We start from the raw sequence: 17,160 nt of genomic DNA on the forward strand, positions 1-17,160 counted from the left end.
AACAAAAATTCTAAATCCCACCCCCTCTCAAAAAAGCAGCTGGGATTGGAAGCTTAAAGCATTGTGATCCACTGAGAAACAGTGTTCAATTCCAAATCATGGTGAATATTAACCTCAACCTGGGCCTCCAGTTAAGGCATTCTTCACTTTTTCTAAACCCTGCCCCTGGCTTAGCCTGATATGGCACATAAGCACATTTTTTCTTTGCAGAAACCCTTTCTCCGGTGGCTTAAAAAAACAGGAAAAGCCAACATTCTCTGCGTTCATTTAAAATATTTTGATTACACACACAGTTTTATTTGTCCATGAGAGCCTGTCTTAGCAACAGCAGTGGATAGGCCCTCTTGGCCATTACCAGGGCCATGCAAATCTGTTTCCCTCTCTGCTAAGGCTGCTTAATTAAAATTTAAACATCAAAACCACAAAGATCGATACGTGGATGTGAATGATCCAGAGCATGTTCCATGTTAACACTACCGACACCAGCTACCACGGCCGCTTTTAAAACCTCAAAGTGGGATTGCTTCCTTACAAACAGCTTGGCAGATTAAAATACCAGTCTTCCTACTGACATCTGGCTGTGTGGCTATGATTTGTTTGCTTGGCTGCTTTTTGTTTCTAATATGGAATAAATACAAGGTGAGAATCTTATAACACGCCAGAGTGCGTGGCTGGGGACTGGGCTGCAGAAGACCCTGCTGGCTACCCTTCGTGCAGTGAGGACAAGGCGGGGGACCTGTGCGGTCTCACCAAGCTTCCGAACAGTTTAGCTCCGGCGTTGGGGAGGCTCGGAGGGCGCGGAGAACCTGCCCGCTGCTGCGTGCCACCTCCACCCGAGCACCCAAGTCTGGCGCCCAAGGGCAAAGTGCTGAGGCCTCCTCAACGCGCTGAGAGGAGAGGCTCCGGAGTCAGATCAGTGACCGCCCGCTGGGGAGAAGGGGAGGGGGGCAGGGCAAGCCCTAAAATTAGCGCAGGGGAAGCAGAGGCTGGGCCAGGAGGCGCTGAGATGGCGTCCTCTGCCGCAGCGGCTGCCCCTGAGCTTTCGCCCGGAGCCCGGCCGCTCTGCGCCCTCCTCCTGCACCCGGACCAGGAGCAGCCCCTACGCGGCACCAAGGAAGAGCTCCCTCCGGGAAACAGGATCCGGGAACACGTGCAGCCTCCTGAGACCTTGGGATCTATCGCTCCTCCCCCAACTGCGGCAGAAAATGTAAGGCGCCTCGGAACTTAAAACCCCAGAATCCTCCAGAACCCTTGTCGTTGAACTTAACATTTGGCTGGCTAATTTTAGAGAACTCTGTTCTTTCCTGAGTTTTCCTTTAAATCTGTTTCTCGCCTTCCCCTTGCCTCAAGCAGAATTAAGGATGGGGGGAGGATTGGGGGTGGGGTGGGGGGAGATGCCAAGGATCTAGGGGATGGAGGCTTGCAAAGTGGGGGAGTTGGCATCTGATTATCTCTGTAAGATCAACAGTTTTTGAAGGTCAGTGACGTCTTCCCTTTGGATCCACCTGAAAAGGTTAATGTTCATGAAAGGATTCTTGGGTCAGCGTTTTTCTTGAGAACACAAAATGTAAAAAGTCCTAAGTATTTCAGATGTTGCAGTTCTAATAATGCATTAAAAGTCTACATATCAATGAACTATTGTGAACACTCCCCAAATAAAAGGGAGCTATTATAAGGAAATCTATGAAATGTAAATAGTGTTACTCAGCCAAGACTAAATGAAGGATGCAAAGATGTTATATTTAGTAGCACAAAAATGGAAAACTGAATGACACAATACTTGGAAAGCAGAGCTGGTTATTTTTAAAAGTCATGTTTATTATATAACTAGAATTTTTAAATAATATCTGCACGGTAATTTTAAATCAGCCATATAACACCTACTACACATGTCTGTGGAGTGACATCTTATCTCTAGCATCTTTTAGCCTCCCTTCTGCAGTCAGCCCCTTACCTTTATTTTCAGAATCTTTCATTCTCTGCTTCCTCCCTCTGCTGCAAAGGAGCGGGAAAGTCCGGCTGATTCTGCAACCCTGACTTTTGATTTGTTATTCACATACAGTCAGCGGTCTCGGGGGCGAAGTCCCTCAACGGAGGAGCACCAGGGCTCTGATAATTGCCTGCAAGTCAGTGTGCGGGGGTTATAATTTTGCTTATGCTAGAGCGGAGAGGATGGGGATGAAGGCAGACGTAAACACAAATTCCAAAACATGGCATGGAACTGGATCTGGAGCCTAGGTTTGCCTTTCCTTGCAGTGGGTTAGGACACCAGTTGTTTAGTGCCTCCTTATCTCTGGAGAGATTTGATTTTAGTTGAAAGAGTAATGTGTTTGCCATGAACCAAGCTTATTCTCAAATGGAGACCTTAGCTTTGAGGGGCATTAAGAGCCCTGTGCTTGTTTCCTCTATATATTCATTCATTCAGCAAACATGTCTTTTACCTCTCTGAGGGCCAGGCTCTATGATAAATAAGTACTTGGGACTGAACAGTGAAGGAGACCAGCCCCAGGCCCCAAGCTGCTCCCAGGCCAATTCAATGCAGAGGCACACAGTGCAATACAACGACCTATGTCTGCTGCCTGGACCTGGGTTATCGAACCCATTTCACCCAGGTATGAATTGGTTCTCAAGGCTTTAGTGATTGGTTTTAAGCCACTGGATGGCTGACACAGAAATGGATCTGTGAAAGCCAGACCGAGACCCCTCTGTTAGACAGCAAGGAACACTCAAGCAGATTTTTTTCAATCATCCAAATATCAAGTTTACTTTCAATCATTACACAGCTCAGATTCACTTCTTTGTTCTTTCACTCAGCAAATGGTTGTTTGTGCCTGGCATGGTTCCAACCTGTTAGCGATTCAGGGGTGCAGGAAAACCAAATCCCTGCTCTCGGGGCTATCACATTTGGGTGGGAGGATTCAGACATGCCATAAACAAACAAATATATAATAAATGGCAGTGGATGCTGTGAAGAAACAGGATGCAGGATAATGAAGTAACAGAGGTGCCATTTTAGCGTGACCAGGGAAGGTACCATTTAATTCATTTTACGGAAAATGAATCAGAGACATCAAAGTCCCTTCCAAACATCTTCCCTCAGAAATTGTTTTTGAAGTTCTGAATGCTCACAACCTCCTCTGCTCTAAGTGCACTCACTGATGGGTGGTGTTTACATCCCATTACACAGATTGGTAAACTGATGTCAAAAAAAGATTCATTCACTGATGGGTGGTTTTACATCCCATCACACAGATTGGTAAACTGGTGTCAAAAAAGACTAACTCACCCAATCCAGGACCTCACCTGATTGGAAAAGGAGCAACAACAACAATAACAAAAATACATCCACTGGTTGTGCTCATCCCCAGAAACTGCTGGGTTAAGTACAATCCAGACATGGAAAATTTGCTGGATAAGATAAGAGATAAGAGGGTTAAAGTCCTATCTCTACCACTGTTACCTGAGGGATGTAGCGCAGGTGATTTAACCACTCTGGCACCAGTTTCCTCATCTGCAAAGTGGGGCTAATCATACCTGCCCTGCGTATGTTCAGAAGATCAATAGAGAGAAGAGATGCGGTTCTTTGTAAACTAAGTTCTGTATACGTGTAAAGTATAATTATCAACATATTTGGCACATTTAAGAGAACTAATTGCTAGTGTCTACCTGCTCATTACTGCAGCCCAAGAGTCAAATACAGCTATAGAATAAAAGCTTGTGGCCATTACGGGTCCTGTTGTTAATTTCTAGTTGCCACAATTTAAAGACTCCCTGAAAGTACGGCAAAATGTTAAGTATTTGGTTTTTGTTCCCATTTTTTCCTTGCCAGTGGATACTACTTTTAAGCTTGTCTTTGACAATTTAAGGCCAATGAGGAAAATACGCCTTGACTGGAACTCCTCCCTGGCCACCAAATGAGCCATGTTGGCCCATAACCATATGGAAGAAATGGGCATGTCCATCTCCAAGGACTGAGGCCAGGGCAGCCAAAAGATGGCCAGTTAGGGAAGTTCAGAGCACGTTGAGGGGCAGATGGGGTGAAGAAGGAAGTGGTGAGAAGCCACCATGCATTGCATGTACTCTTTCATCCAATTAATAGTCATTGTTCCAGACACTGCTCTGAACACTGAGAATGACACGGTGCTGAACGAACCATTGTCTTCAAAGAGCTTGTGGTCTCAGAACAAGAGGTTTCCACAAAGTATGCTGATTTACTAATTAGGCCAAGGCCTGGGTTTGAGTAGTAAGGCCAGGACTCTAAAGCAGACCAGGTTCAAACATGGACTCTGCCATTTTCTGGCTTCTAGAGGAAAGAGGGATGCAGTCTGGCACTTCTCTGTGTCTCCATTTCCTGGTCTGTAAGATGAAGATAATGATGGCACCTACCTCCTTGGGTTGGGTGAGGCTCAAATGAGTTGATGCATGTAAAGTACATGGCACAAAGCCTGACACATCAAGTAAGGGCTCCATAAATGCTGTAAGACTAAGATTATTACCTGCTGACTTGGATCAAGTTTTTCCCTCTGCACCTCAGTTTCCTCATAAAATGCAGAAAATAATAACTAGCGTATATGACTATTGTGAAAATTACCTATCAGGAAGAATACAAAGCCCTGGCATAAAGCATTAGCTCACCCCATGCCAAGCTCACTCCAGATCCTTTTTAATCAAATGGCTTCCCAGGAAGAAAGACTAAAGCTAGGAGGAGTAAGGAAGTGGGAGAGGGGCTGCTATTTATATTAACAAGGGAGCAATTTTTTTTCCCAGGAGTATGGTCATCTCTAGGATTACTTGCATTTTACCCAGAATTATATATATATATATATTTTTTTTTTTGGCCATGTCCATGGCATATGGAAGTTTCGGGGCCAGGGATCAAACACAAGCCACTGCAGTGACAACACCAGATCCTTAACCTGCTGCACCACAAGGGAACACCTACCCAAAATTGTATTTTGAAAAGTTTCAAATGTATAAAAAGTTGGAAGAATTGCCCAGCAACTGCCTTTAAGTACATTTTGCTAAATCTGCTTTATCACATATATGTTCATCTTTTTATCCATCATTAATTGATTTTTTTTTGTCTTTTTGTCCTTTTTAGGGCCACACCCACGGCATATGGAGATTCCCAGGCTAGGGGTCTAATGGAGCTGTAGCCACTGGCCTATGCCAGAGCCACAGCAATGCCAGATCCAGCCACGTCTGTGACCTACACCACAGCTCACGGCAACGCCGGATCCTTAACCCACTGAGTGAGGCCAGGGATGGAACCCGAAACCTCATGGTTCCTAATCAGATTCGTTTCTGCTTCACCACGATGGGAGCTCCATTAATAGATTTTTTTTTTTCCCTTTACTTTTCTAGGGCCGCTCCTGTGGCATATGGAGGTTCCCAGGCCAGGGGTCCAATCGGAGCTGTAGCCACCAGCCTTTGCCACAACCACAGCAACGCCAGATCCGAGCCATGCCTGTGACCTCCACCACAGCTCACGGCAATGCCGGATCCCCAACCCACTGAGCGAGGCCAGGGATCAAACCTGCAGCCCCATGGTTCCCAGTCAGATTCGTTAACCACTGCGCCACGACAGGAACTCCATTAATTGATTTTTTAAATTAAGTTGAAAGAGTTCTGAAGTCCTCTGCAAATAAAAAGAGCTTTTATTTTCCCTCATGAAACAAATTTTACACAAGCCTAGACTGCCTGGTTCTGTGGCAATTCCGAGCAGAGGTAGGTAAATTCTTAGAAACCTTGTCTTGCCCACAGTAAACCTCAAAGCCACACCCAGTTGAGGGTCAAGGGTAGACTCAAGTCTTAGAACTTTCCAGAACAAGGCAGTGCCTCTGGCAGACCCCATGCTTCCAATAATCACCTATTAATGGAAATGATGCTCTATCTCAATAACTGGGTTTAGGAAAAGCTTCCAGCAGGCTCCACTGTCCACAAGTCCCTTCACAGCTCTGCACAGTCCTTGTCTTGTTAGATGCCACTTCTGAGTCACTACCCTGGTGAGTCATGCCCAGCAAGGGAGGCCATCTTGAGAGCAAAACTAAGGAGAATTTTCAAGAACAATGAGTAAAAGAGAATAAGGCTTTTCATTGTCCTAGCAAAACAAAAATGAAAGAAAAAAAAATGCTGCTGTTAACACTGTGGGTTCGACTTCTGAGCTGTAAATTTCACTCTGAAGAAAAACTCAGCCCAAAAAAAAGAAAAAAAGCTTTTACAGTCCCTTGGAAATTTGAGAGCAAGAGATGTGAAGGATATGTCTCAAATGAGGCAGACCTAATGATCTTTCGGTAACTTGCCTGGACACTCTTTGGCTTAATCATTAATTTCGAGAACATGCCAGGATGGGGAGAGCGACTTTACCTGCACCACTACATTCCACCTTCCTCCAGCCAAGCCTCTGTTTGGTTTGCTCAGAGCATCCAAGAGGCCCTAAGAGAGAGAATACTGCAGACTGGGGTGGGGGACAGGATTAGGGTCACCGCAGAGGAGGACAGCGTGACCATAAGAAAAGCTGCGTTATTGGAGTTCCCGCTGTGGTGCAGTGGGTTAATGATCTGGCTTGTTTCTGTGGAGGCACTGGTTCTATCAGTGGGTGAAAGGATCTGGTGTTGCTGTCCCTGGCCCAGGAACTTCCATATGCCAGGGGCAGACCAAAAAGAAGAGGGGAAAAAAAAAAAAAAGCTGGGTTGGCTCCCATGAGGGCAAGCTACAAGGCAAGGAGAAGAGAATTAATACACAGAGTTCCTACTGTGTGCCAGGCAATCTTCTGATCATTACCATCCGTTCACAGAGAATTCATTAGCGGTCGAGCACTGCCTTTACAGTGAGGACGTTCACGGCACCGGGTCTGGGTTTGATTCTCTGCTTATTAGTTGTATAACTTTGGAAACATTACTTATCCTCTTTGTGCTTCAGTTTTCTATTCATAAAATAGAGATCGTAAAACAGGGTTACTGCAGAAATTAAGTTAAAATATTCACAGGTATAGGACAGTGGCTGGCACATGGTAAGCAGTACATGCATGCTAATGTTTGCTGGCCCTTCTTTTTTAGATGAGAAAAATGAGGCAGAGAAAGGAGACTTGCCACAGGACACATAGCTACAAAGTAGCAGAGCTGGGATACTGCCCGTTATTTACTTCTTATGACACCTCTGTGAGAGAAGTGACATCACCTTCCTCTTATGGATGAGAGCTTGGAAGCCCAAAAGGGGTCCAGTAACCTGCTTATAGCATATGGTGGCAAAAGGGGAGTTAGGTTTGAAGAATCCACATTTGCTGTCATGAAGGCCTTTGCACATCCCACCGGGCCAGTGGTCCTCAAACGTTAGTACACAGCAGAATTACTGCAGGACTTGGTAAAGCACCTCTGGAGTTTCTGGTTCAGTAGCTCTGAGGTGGTTGCCAAGAATTTGCATTTCTAACAAGTTCCAGGAGACACTGTTGCTGCTGATCTGGAGACCACACTTGGAGAACTACTGCTTTACAATCAGGCACCTGTATGCCAAACAGAGGGCAGGGGAAGAGATGGGACCTAAGGGTTATAGGTCCCACCTTGGCAAAGAGCTACCTACTTCACAGAGCCTAGCAAAGATCCTTTGCATTTATATGCTCATTTTATAGTTAGGACCTCATTTGATCTCTCCGAAAGCCCTAGGCAGTGATCATTACCTGCATTCCATGTGATCTGTTTGTAGAGACATGGCTAGAGCAATGGCAGTGAGAGAGTAAAGCACAGATCATCTGACAAGTGTTCTATCCTTTTCTCCAAGTATCTGGTCCTGGAAAGCACTATGCTGATGGAAACTGAGTCCAGTTCCAATCTGTGTCTCCCCAGGGAATAACTGCAATTCAAGAAAGGGCACTTGGGCCCACCAGGGTTTGGAGAAGGTCATTACTGGTGAGAAGAGCACAGGACCAGTTTTTTACCATCATTTCAAGGATTAGGAATGTTGACTGCTCACAAAAGGTTCCACCAACTATTTGCCCCCTTCTCTATAACCTAGAAGCTTTACAATTTGACTAAAATGTAGTTCTCTGTGAAAGAGGGAAGCAGTTGGGGGGTAAATTTCTACTGGGCACAGCTTGCTCATTTAGGACAGCTTGCCTGGCTAGGTAAATTTTTTAAAGTTCTTTGGACATATAAGCCAAAAAATCATTAGTACCCAGAAGATTTCAAGAATTCCTGGAGTTCCCTTCGTGGCTCAGCGGTTAACGAACCCAACTAGGATCCACAAAGATGCGGGTTTGATCCCTGGCCTCAATCAATGGGTTAAGGATCCGGCGTTGCCATGAGCTGTGGTGTAGATTGCAGATGCAGCTCGGATCCCGAGTGGCTCTGGCTGTGGCTGCGGTGTAGGCCAGTGGCTACAGCTCCGATTGGACCCCTAGCCTGGGAACCTCCATATGCTGCGCGGGTGCGGCCCTAAAAAGACCAAAAAAAAAAAAAAAAAAAGAAGAAGGAGAAGGATACTGATGTGGAAGGCTTCTGGTTGGTCCAGCAGGGATTGCTGCCCCTAAGGAGCTTCCAGCCATATTTTATTCCCATAGCTCACTGAACTTTCTGTATGTGGGGTGTGATCATATGGTGGAATATCTGCACTAATATTAATAAAAATAAAAACCAGCACTTTGTGAGCTACTATGTACCAGGCACCCTTCATACATTATACACCTTTTATACCTATTTAATCCTCACGGTTTATATCATCCCTGTTTTATACAGCATCTATAACTGAGTTTTAGAGAGATTTAGCACCCGTCCAAGTTCACACAGCTCATTAGTGTGCCTCTTATTAGTAGCAGATTCCAATCACAGTCTGTCTGGCACCAAAGCATATGACTGTAGATGTCCAAAGTGATGTTGACATCGTCATGAAAAAATTCAGGCCACCTTTTAAGAAAAATCAAATAAAACTGGGATATCGATTTCTTACCTGGCATATATTTATTAATTTTACTTCTTCCCTTCATGAGTACAGATGTTACGACATGTTTATTTTGGGCCGATGTGGCAGAAAGGATGCTGTGTGGGTAGTCAGTCCTGAGTTTGCCACCCACTGGTCACATGACCGCCTGCAAATTACTCTGTGTCTTCTTCACTTTCCTCATCTATAAAATGGGGGAAATAAATGCCATCTGTCCTCCCTCTTTCCAAGGTGTTGTTAAGATCTAAATAAGATCGTCTAGTTGACCTATTCTATAAAGTGTAAAGCATCATATAACATAAGACATTGTAACGGCCTCATCTCCAGGTTGTACAAGGGAAAGGGAAGTAGGGAAATGTAGTGATCAGCCAAGATCCTGCTGCGAAGAGAGGTGTCGCATGACAATGAGCCCCAGAAGCCATGGATGAACCCTAGATGGGAACAAAGAAGAATAAGAGGATGGCTGTGTACACCATACATGCCTGATTTTAAAAATTATAAAACTAGAGGAGTTCCCTTGTGGTGCCGCACGTTAAGGATCCAGCATTGTCACTGCCGTGGCTTGCTGTGGCACAGGGTTGATCCCTGGCCCGGGAACTTCCACATGCCACAGGTGCAGCAAAAAAAACAACAATTTTTTTTTTTGGTCTTTTTTGTCCTTTTAGGGCCGCACCCACGGCATGTGGAGGTTCCCAGGCTAGGGGTCTAATCAGAGCTGTAGTTGCCCGCCTGCGCCACAGCAATGCCAGATCTGAGCCGAGTCTGCGACCTACACCACAGCTCACAGTAATGCTGGATCCTTAACCCACTGAGTGAGGCCAAGGATCAAACCCGCAACCTCATGGCTCCTAGTCAGATTCGTTAACCACTGCACCACGACAGGAACTCCAAATAATAATTTTTTTTAATAGAAAACTTATTCTAACCCAATTTACTGCAGTGGGAATATCCATTTATTCCTCTTTGGTAAAACATTCACATAACATCTGGAATAACACTATGCATGTAATTATCACTCAAGGAAGACTTGTTGCAATTTCCAATCTATTCAGCTGCACAGGCAAGCGAAGGAAAAGGGGCGGTCAGCCTTCAGACCTACTAAGTTGCAGCAGCGGTTCCTGATGCAGTGGAAAAAAGAACTGAATTGGCACATGACTAAAAGTAAGAACACCGCCTTTGGAAGCCAGTAAGATGACAGTGCCAAGCCACAGGGTCTCCCTAACTGTCAACGACAGAAAAGCTTGTTTCTAACCTAATAAATATTTGAAAGATAATTGCTGCTCCTTGTCAAATTTCTCTTTAGAATGCTTGCTCTGTGCCAGCATTTTACAAATTATAAACTCATTTAATTCCTTAATTCATTTACTCATCAAAACAACCCTGGGGTGGGGGTGGAGGTGCCGACAACGTCAGTGCCAGGGCCCTGGTGCAGGCTAGCTTCTGCCCTGGCTCAGGTCGGCCATTTTAGAACTCAAGGCATGTCAGCCTCCCAGGAAAAACCCTCAGATGCTGGAAACAGATGGAAAGGACAAGACGGGACACACATACACACACACACACACACACACACACACAGCAAACAGGTATCTGCAAAGTACCAAGCCCGGACTTCGCCTGACTTAGCCTGGTGGGTCAAGTGGATGAGACTCTGCCCCCATGAAATCTGTAAGAGTAGGTGAAGAGTGACACATCCCCTAAGGATGGCCAAATACCAAAAGAGAGGTTACAGGTGGCAGGAATGCCAGAAAAGGCTTCACAGAGGAGATGGCATTTGTGCTAATCCTGATGGATAGGCAGGAATCAGCCAGCCGAGAGACGAAGGCATGGCCATTGCAGATAGAGAGCAGGCAGAGAGCCAGCCGATCATGTCATGTCCCTGCTCAGAAAACGTTAGTGGCTTCCCAGCTCACTTGGAATAAAATCCAAACTCCCCCTCATGTCCTACCCAGACCTTGACCCGGCCCCTGCCTCCCTCACCATCCCCCTGCTAAGCTCAGGCACACCGGGAACATTTCCACCTGTTATTGCCTCTAGCAGGAAGCTCTCCCCTGGCTTCATGCTGGAGTAACTCTGAATCAGTCGTGAGGTTCAGCTTCAATTACATGGCCTCTAAGAGGCCTTTCCCATCCAACGGCCTTGTAAGCTTGCGCCTCTCTACCTTTTCCCCTCTCTGAACAGGCGATCTGATTTGTTCCAAGCACACACAGCCATCTGTAACGGGAATGTGTACCTGTTTTATGTGTGTAATATGTTCCCCTCTCTCGAAGTAGTTCTGTGAGCTGCAGCCTTGTCTATCTTGTTCACTTCCAGCCCTGGCACACAGGGGAGCTCGATAAAAAAGTATGCAATGAATGCATGCAGTGAGTCAGTGATTGAACAAATGTGAGTTAAGGCCCTAGTGAGGACAGGGCGCAATGCGTTTGGGAAACAGTTGAGTGTGACTAGAGCTTACGAGGTAATAAAGGACTCACCCAAACGAGTTGGAAAGGGGATAGGTCCAGATGGGGAGGACCTCGAAAGGTGACTTGGGTCCGGATTAATTCCCCCAACGGGTACTGCATTGCAGGTGCCGGCCAGGTGATGGGGGAGGGGGATACAAATCTGAGTAAGGCTGTGTCCCCAAAGCTCCCTGAATTCCCTCCGTCCAGACCCAAAAGAACAGACAGGGACTTTTGCTGCAACCACCTGCGCCAAGGGAAGATGCTTAGAAAGGTGGAGAAGGGACTGTCGAGCGGCTCCGCAGGAGCTCGGGGACTGGTGAGTCCCCGCAGCCCAGGGTCGGGATGGAGGGACGCCCAGGCAAGGCCAGAATTTCAGGCCGCGCCGCCCTTGCCCGCGGGGCAGGGGTGGGGCGGTGAACCCAGCGTTGAGATGCCGCCTCGGCGCGGGAGCCACCGTCGGCCCCTCCGCAGCCAGAGGCCGGCGCCCGCGGCGCGCGGTAACAGGTCCCGCGGCCGCGCCCACACTCACCCTGAGCCGCCTTGGAAGCCGAACGCGTCCGCCACAGCCGCCGGGTCGTCTTCCACGGCCGCAGCGAAGAAAACAGCCTCCGGCTCTTCTTGCCGCCCTTCTCAGTTGCTCCCATCTGTGCTCCCGCGCCCCTCCCCCGCCGCCCGCCTGCCGCCGCCGCCGCCCGAGGGTAGCCGCCCGCTTCCTCTGCCTCCGTGCGACTGCCAGGTGCCGGGCCGTCGCCGGGGAGGACGCGGCCGCGGGGGGAGGAGCTTGAGGGCCGCGGGAGGCGGGGGGGAGCGCGGGGGGTACCGCGCTCGCGCCGAGCCTGCGGGGTGCGGCCTGCGGAGGCGGGGACGCTGCTGCGATGCGCCGGCTGGAGAGGCACTTCGCGCCCGGGAGCCCCCAGGTGAATGCTTTAGTCATTCGTGCATCCTTCCGGCGACGTGGATGGAGTGCCCAACTGCTGCTGGGCATCATTAATTAACACAAAAATCTCCCCCGGGATGTACGCTGATTTTTATCCCCAAATTCCACATGATAAAATTGAAGCTGCGAAAGGTTAAGTAATCGTCCCAGAGATCACGCAGCGGCGAAATCATGACGATTCCCAAGTCCTGGGCTCTAGCTATATTTTTTTCATTTCTTTCTACTGCCTAAGAATGACTGTACATTATGTTAGAATTTAAAAAAAAATGTCTGAGAGCTGTTTCTGTTCTCTTCATTCAACAGATTAAGCATCACCCTTTTATTCTTTCTTTCTTTCTTTTTTTTTTTTAAGAACCCATTTTATGTCCAGGCACTTTTGCATACATGCCATTAAAGCTCACAGCACCACAGTGGGACGGGAAGCATTTCCCCCTTTGCCAGATGAGGAAGCTGAAATGTCAGAGCTGAAGCTGCCCAGCCCCACAACTCTGTCTCTTGTGATTTTGCTCTTAGTTGGAAGAGTCTAAGAGGAAGAGAAAAATCAAGATCACTTAACACTGCCTGCCTACAGTATTAATAATTAATATTTATGGAGTGCTTTTTGTGTGTAGGATTCTACATGCATTACCTAACTTAACTCTCCCAGTGATACTCATAGAAGAAAAATCTTAATATCCTTGCTTAACAGATGAGGGAAATACAAGTTAAACCCCAAATGAGGACTTCACTATTAAAACCGGGGTGCCGGGAGTTCCCTTTGTGGCTCAGTGGTTAATGAACCCGACTAGGATCCATGAGAATGTGGGTTCGATCCCTGGCCTTGCTCAGGGGGCTAAGGATCCAGTGTTGCAGTGAGCTGTGATGTAGGTCACAGACGAGGCTCGGATCCTATGTTGCTGTTGCTGTGGCTATGGCACAGGCCAGCAGATGCAGCTCTGATTCGACCCCTAGACTGGAAACTTCCATGTGCTGTGGGTGCAGCCCTAAAAAGCAAAAAAAAAAAAAAAAAAAAAAAAAAACCTGGAGTGCCAGAGTGCAGGTGGAGGCAGGGATGTTATATTCTTTAAAAGTGTCAGTGGCATAAAAGATGAAGAAAAATTGTGGATATGTTCTAGATTAAAGGAGGCTAAAGCGATATGACAACTAACTGGAATCCCTGAGTCTAGAATGAACTGTATTGGAGTTTTGAAGAAAAACCCTAAGGGACATTACTCGGTCAATTTTTAAAATACATATAGGGATTCACTTTGCTGTACAACTGAAATTAATACAACATTATAAGTCAAGTATATCCCAATAAATTAAATATATATACATATAGAGATAGTGGATTAAATGAGAGTGTTTGGGAGTTCCTGTTGTGGCTCAGCAGTAATGAACCCAACTAGTATCCATGAGGATGTGGGTTCCATCCCTAGCTTTGCTCAGTGGATTAAGGATCTGGTGTTGTGGTGGCTGTGGCATGGGCCAGCAGCTGCAGCTACAATTCAACCCTTGGCCTGAGAACTTCCAATATGCAGCAGGTGCAGCCCCAAAAAGCAAAAACAAAACCAAACAAACAAACAAAAATAGTTTGTCAATGATAAACTATTGACGTTGTTAACCATGTTACCAAACTCATGTTCGACTGCTTGACGCTCCAAAGCCAGTAATTCAAGGGATGTCAATAGAAAGGAAAGATGCTTTAATCAGAAAAGCTGGCAATCTGGGAAAAAGATGGACTCATGTCCTGAGACCAACGCTGAAGAATCTGCTCATTCATGACAGTTTTAAAGGGGGAAAGAGAGAAAGGATCTCAGTGAATCATCAAGGCAGCAGATTGGATTCTGCATCATTCTCCATTGCCTCCAGACTGGCTACGTCTTTCTTTAGATGTTACCTTGCCTGCATGATCTGCCTATGAGATTGCCAATGCTAAGGTAGATGTTGAGGGTAGAGAGCTAGTTTTGTTTTTGTTTTTGTTTTGCTTTTTACGGCTGCACCAGCCTCATATGAAAGTTCCCTAGCTAGGGATTGAATCGGGAGCTCTAGCTGCCAGCCTATGCCACAGCCACAACAACCCAGGATCCTCAAACCACTGAGTGAGGCCAGGAGTCAAACCCACGTCTTCATGGACACTAGTTGGGTTCATTACCCCTGAGCCACAATAAGAACTTCCAGCGAGCTGAATCTGCAACCTACACCACAGCTCACAGCAACTCGGGATCCTCAACCCACTGAGAAAGGCCAGGGATCGAACCCGCAACCTCATGGCTCCTAGTCAGATTCGTTAGCCACTGAGCCACGACGGGTACTCCATCAACTATATTCTAATAAAAAATAATTAATTACTTTTTAAAAAAATGATGCTGGAGCAACTGGACAGGCATTGGCAAAAACGAAAAAAATTAACCTTGACCTAAACCTCACACCTTATACAAAAATCAAGAAAAAATGGAGTTCCTATCGTGGCTCAGTGGAAATGAATCTGACTAGCATCCATGAGGACGCAGGTTTGATCCCTGGCCTTGCTCAGTGGGTTAAGGATCTGGGATTGCTGTGAGCTGTGGTGTAGATAGAGGATGTGGCTCGGATCCTGTGTTCCTGTGGTGTAGGCCAGCAGCTACAGCTCCAATTTGACCCCTAGCCCAGGAACCTCCATATGCCTCAAATTCGGCCCCAAAAAGATAAAAGACAAAAAAAAATTGATTATAGGCTTAAATGTAAAATTATAAAACTTCTAGAGAAATAAAAAGAGAAAATCCTCTGGGATCTGGAGCTATGCAAAGAGTTCTTATTTTTAGACTTGTCACCAAGAGTATAATCCATAAGAGAAAAAATTGATAAATTGGACTTTATCAAAATTAAATATTTTTGTTATGTGAGAGAACAGACTCTGTTAAGAGAATGAAAATACAAGCTACAAAATGGGCAACAACAAAATCCAACAAAGGACGAGTATTTATAATATAAAAAGAATTCTCCAAACTCAACATTTTAAAAAATCCAGTAGAAAATGTGCAAAAGATGTGAGCAGATATTTCACTAAAAAGTATGTCCATACCGAGTGTGTCAACTGACTGTGTCCATTGTGAAATAAGCACATGAAAAGATATTCAGCATCAGTAGCTATTAAGGAAATAAAAGTTAAATCCACAATGAGCCATCAGTGCATATCTATCAAATGACAACACCAAAAGCTGGTGAGCGTGCAAATGAAGAAACTGGGTCATTCCTACATTGCCGGTAGGAATGTAAATGGTATAGCCACTCTGGAAAAAAGTTTGGCAATTTCTTCTAAAACTAGACACAGCTACTGTTAAGACCCAAGCAATTGCACTCTTGGGCACTTATGCCAGAAAAAAATGAAAACTTACGTTTGTGCAAAAACCTATACACCAATGTTTATAGCCGCTTTATTTGTAATAACCCCCAAACTGGAAATACCCCAGATGTCCTTTAATGGGTGAATGTTTAAACAAGGTGTGGTACTTCCTTATCATGGAACACTACTGAGCAATAAAAAGTAACAAAGCTATTGCTATAAGCAACAAATTATATGAATCTTCAGGGAATTATGCTGAGTGAAAAAAGCCAATCCCCAAAGGTTACATACTATACGATTCCATTTATATAATATTCTTTTTTCTTTTTTTTTCTTTCTTTTTTTCTTTTTGGTCTTTTTAGGGCTGCACCTGCGGCATATGAAAAGTCCCCAGCCTAGGGGTCGAATTGGAACTGCAGCTGTCAGCCTACACCAGTTCCACATATGCAACCTATGCTGCAGCTTGTGCTAACGCTGGATCCTTAACCCACTGAGCAAGGCCAGGGATCGAACCCACATCCTCATGGATACTAGTCAGGTTCTTAACCTGCTGAGCCACAATGCAAACTCTCTCCATTTATGTAATATTCTTCAAATGGCAAAATTATAGAAATCAAAGACAGGTAGTGGTTGCCAGGGAGGAGACAAATGGGCGTGTCTGTAAAAGTGCAGCTGGAGATATCCGTGATGGTGAAACTGTTCTGTACCTGTCTGTTATCAATGTCTACATAATGGTTGTGACATTAGACTCTGGTTTTACACAATGTTCCGATTGCAAGGAAAAGGTAAAACTGTACCTAGAATCTCCATAGTGTTTTTTTACAACTGCATGCAAATCTACAATTATTTTCAAATTAAAAGTTTATGTTTTTAAGTTATACACCTGCAATTGCATACAGTTCACTGCAATATCTAAAACGTGTTTCAGCCAAAATTCAGCCTAAACCCATGCCTTCACGGCTACACTCAACTTTCTCACGACCACTGGTTCACTAAAGGGCGGCCGAGGACCATTTGCTAGGCCTCAGGGAGGAGGCATGGAGGATTCAGAAAAGTCACAGGGGTATGGAGGCCCAGATCAGTCAGGGAGTACAAGGTTTCTCTCCTGTTTGGAATGAGCCCCTTAGGGGTCTAGACAAGTGACTTTTTTTTTTTTTTTTTTTTTTGCTTTTTAGGGCCACACCTGCGGCATATGGAGGTTCCCAGACTAGGGGTCCAATCAGAGCTGCAGCTGCCGGCCTACGCCAGAGCCACAGCAACGCGGGATCCGAGCCATGTCTGCGACCTACACCACAGCTTACGGCAATGCCGGACCCTTAACCCACTGAGCAAGGCCAGGGATCAAACCTGCAACCTCATCGTTCCTGGTCGGATCCGTCAAACACTGAGTCACGATGGGAACTCCAAGACAAGTGACATTCTTAAAGTAATTATGGACCAGACTTTTTTGATTCTTTCACTAACCCGGGAAGGCTAGGAAGATATAAATACGAAATGAAGAAGGGAAATGGGAGAGACTAGGAAGGGGGTAGAAACGGAGGGGTGTC

The 17,160-nt window shown here is 45.9% G+C and overlaps 1 protein-coding gene across 2 annotated transcripts in view; it reads right to left on the minus strand.

The window, feature by feature from the left end:
• Positions 1–12,097, minus strand: part of DNAJC6 (DnaJ heat shock protein family (Hsp40) member C6) — a 167,126-nt gene extending 155,029 nt beyond the window's left edge. The window contains exon 1 of one of the 2 annotated variants that reach the window (XM_047788760.1): positions 11,902–12,097. In XM_047788760.1, coding sequence (XP_047644716.1) covers positions 11,902–12,016 — 115 coding nt within the window. In that variant the 5' untranslated portion in view covers positions 12,017–12,097. Of the gene's footprint in view, positions 1–1,954; positions 3,031–11,901 lie in introns of those variants that run through there. The other variant, XM_047788761.1, reaches the window with a different exon arrangement.
• Between the last annotated feature and the right edge of the window lie 5,063 nt (positions 12,098–17,160).

The sequence above is a fragment of the Phacochoerus africanus genome, chromosome 8, assembly GCF_016906955.1.
Source record: "Phacochoerus africanus isolate WHEZ1 chromosome 8, ROS_Pafr_v1, whole genome shotgun sequence".
Lineage (NCBI taxonomy): Eukaryota > Metazoa > Chordata > Mammalia > Artiodactyla > Suidae > Phacochoerus > Phacochoerus africanus.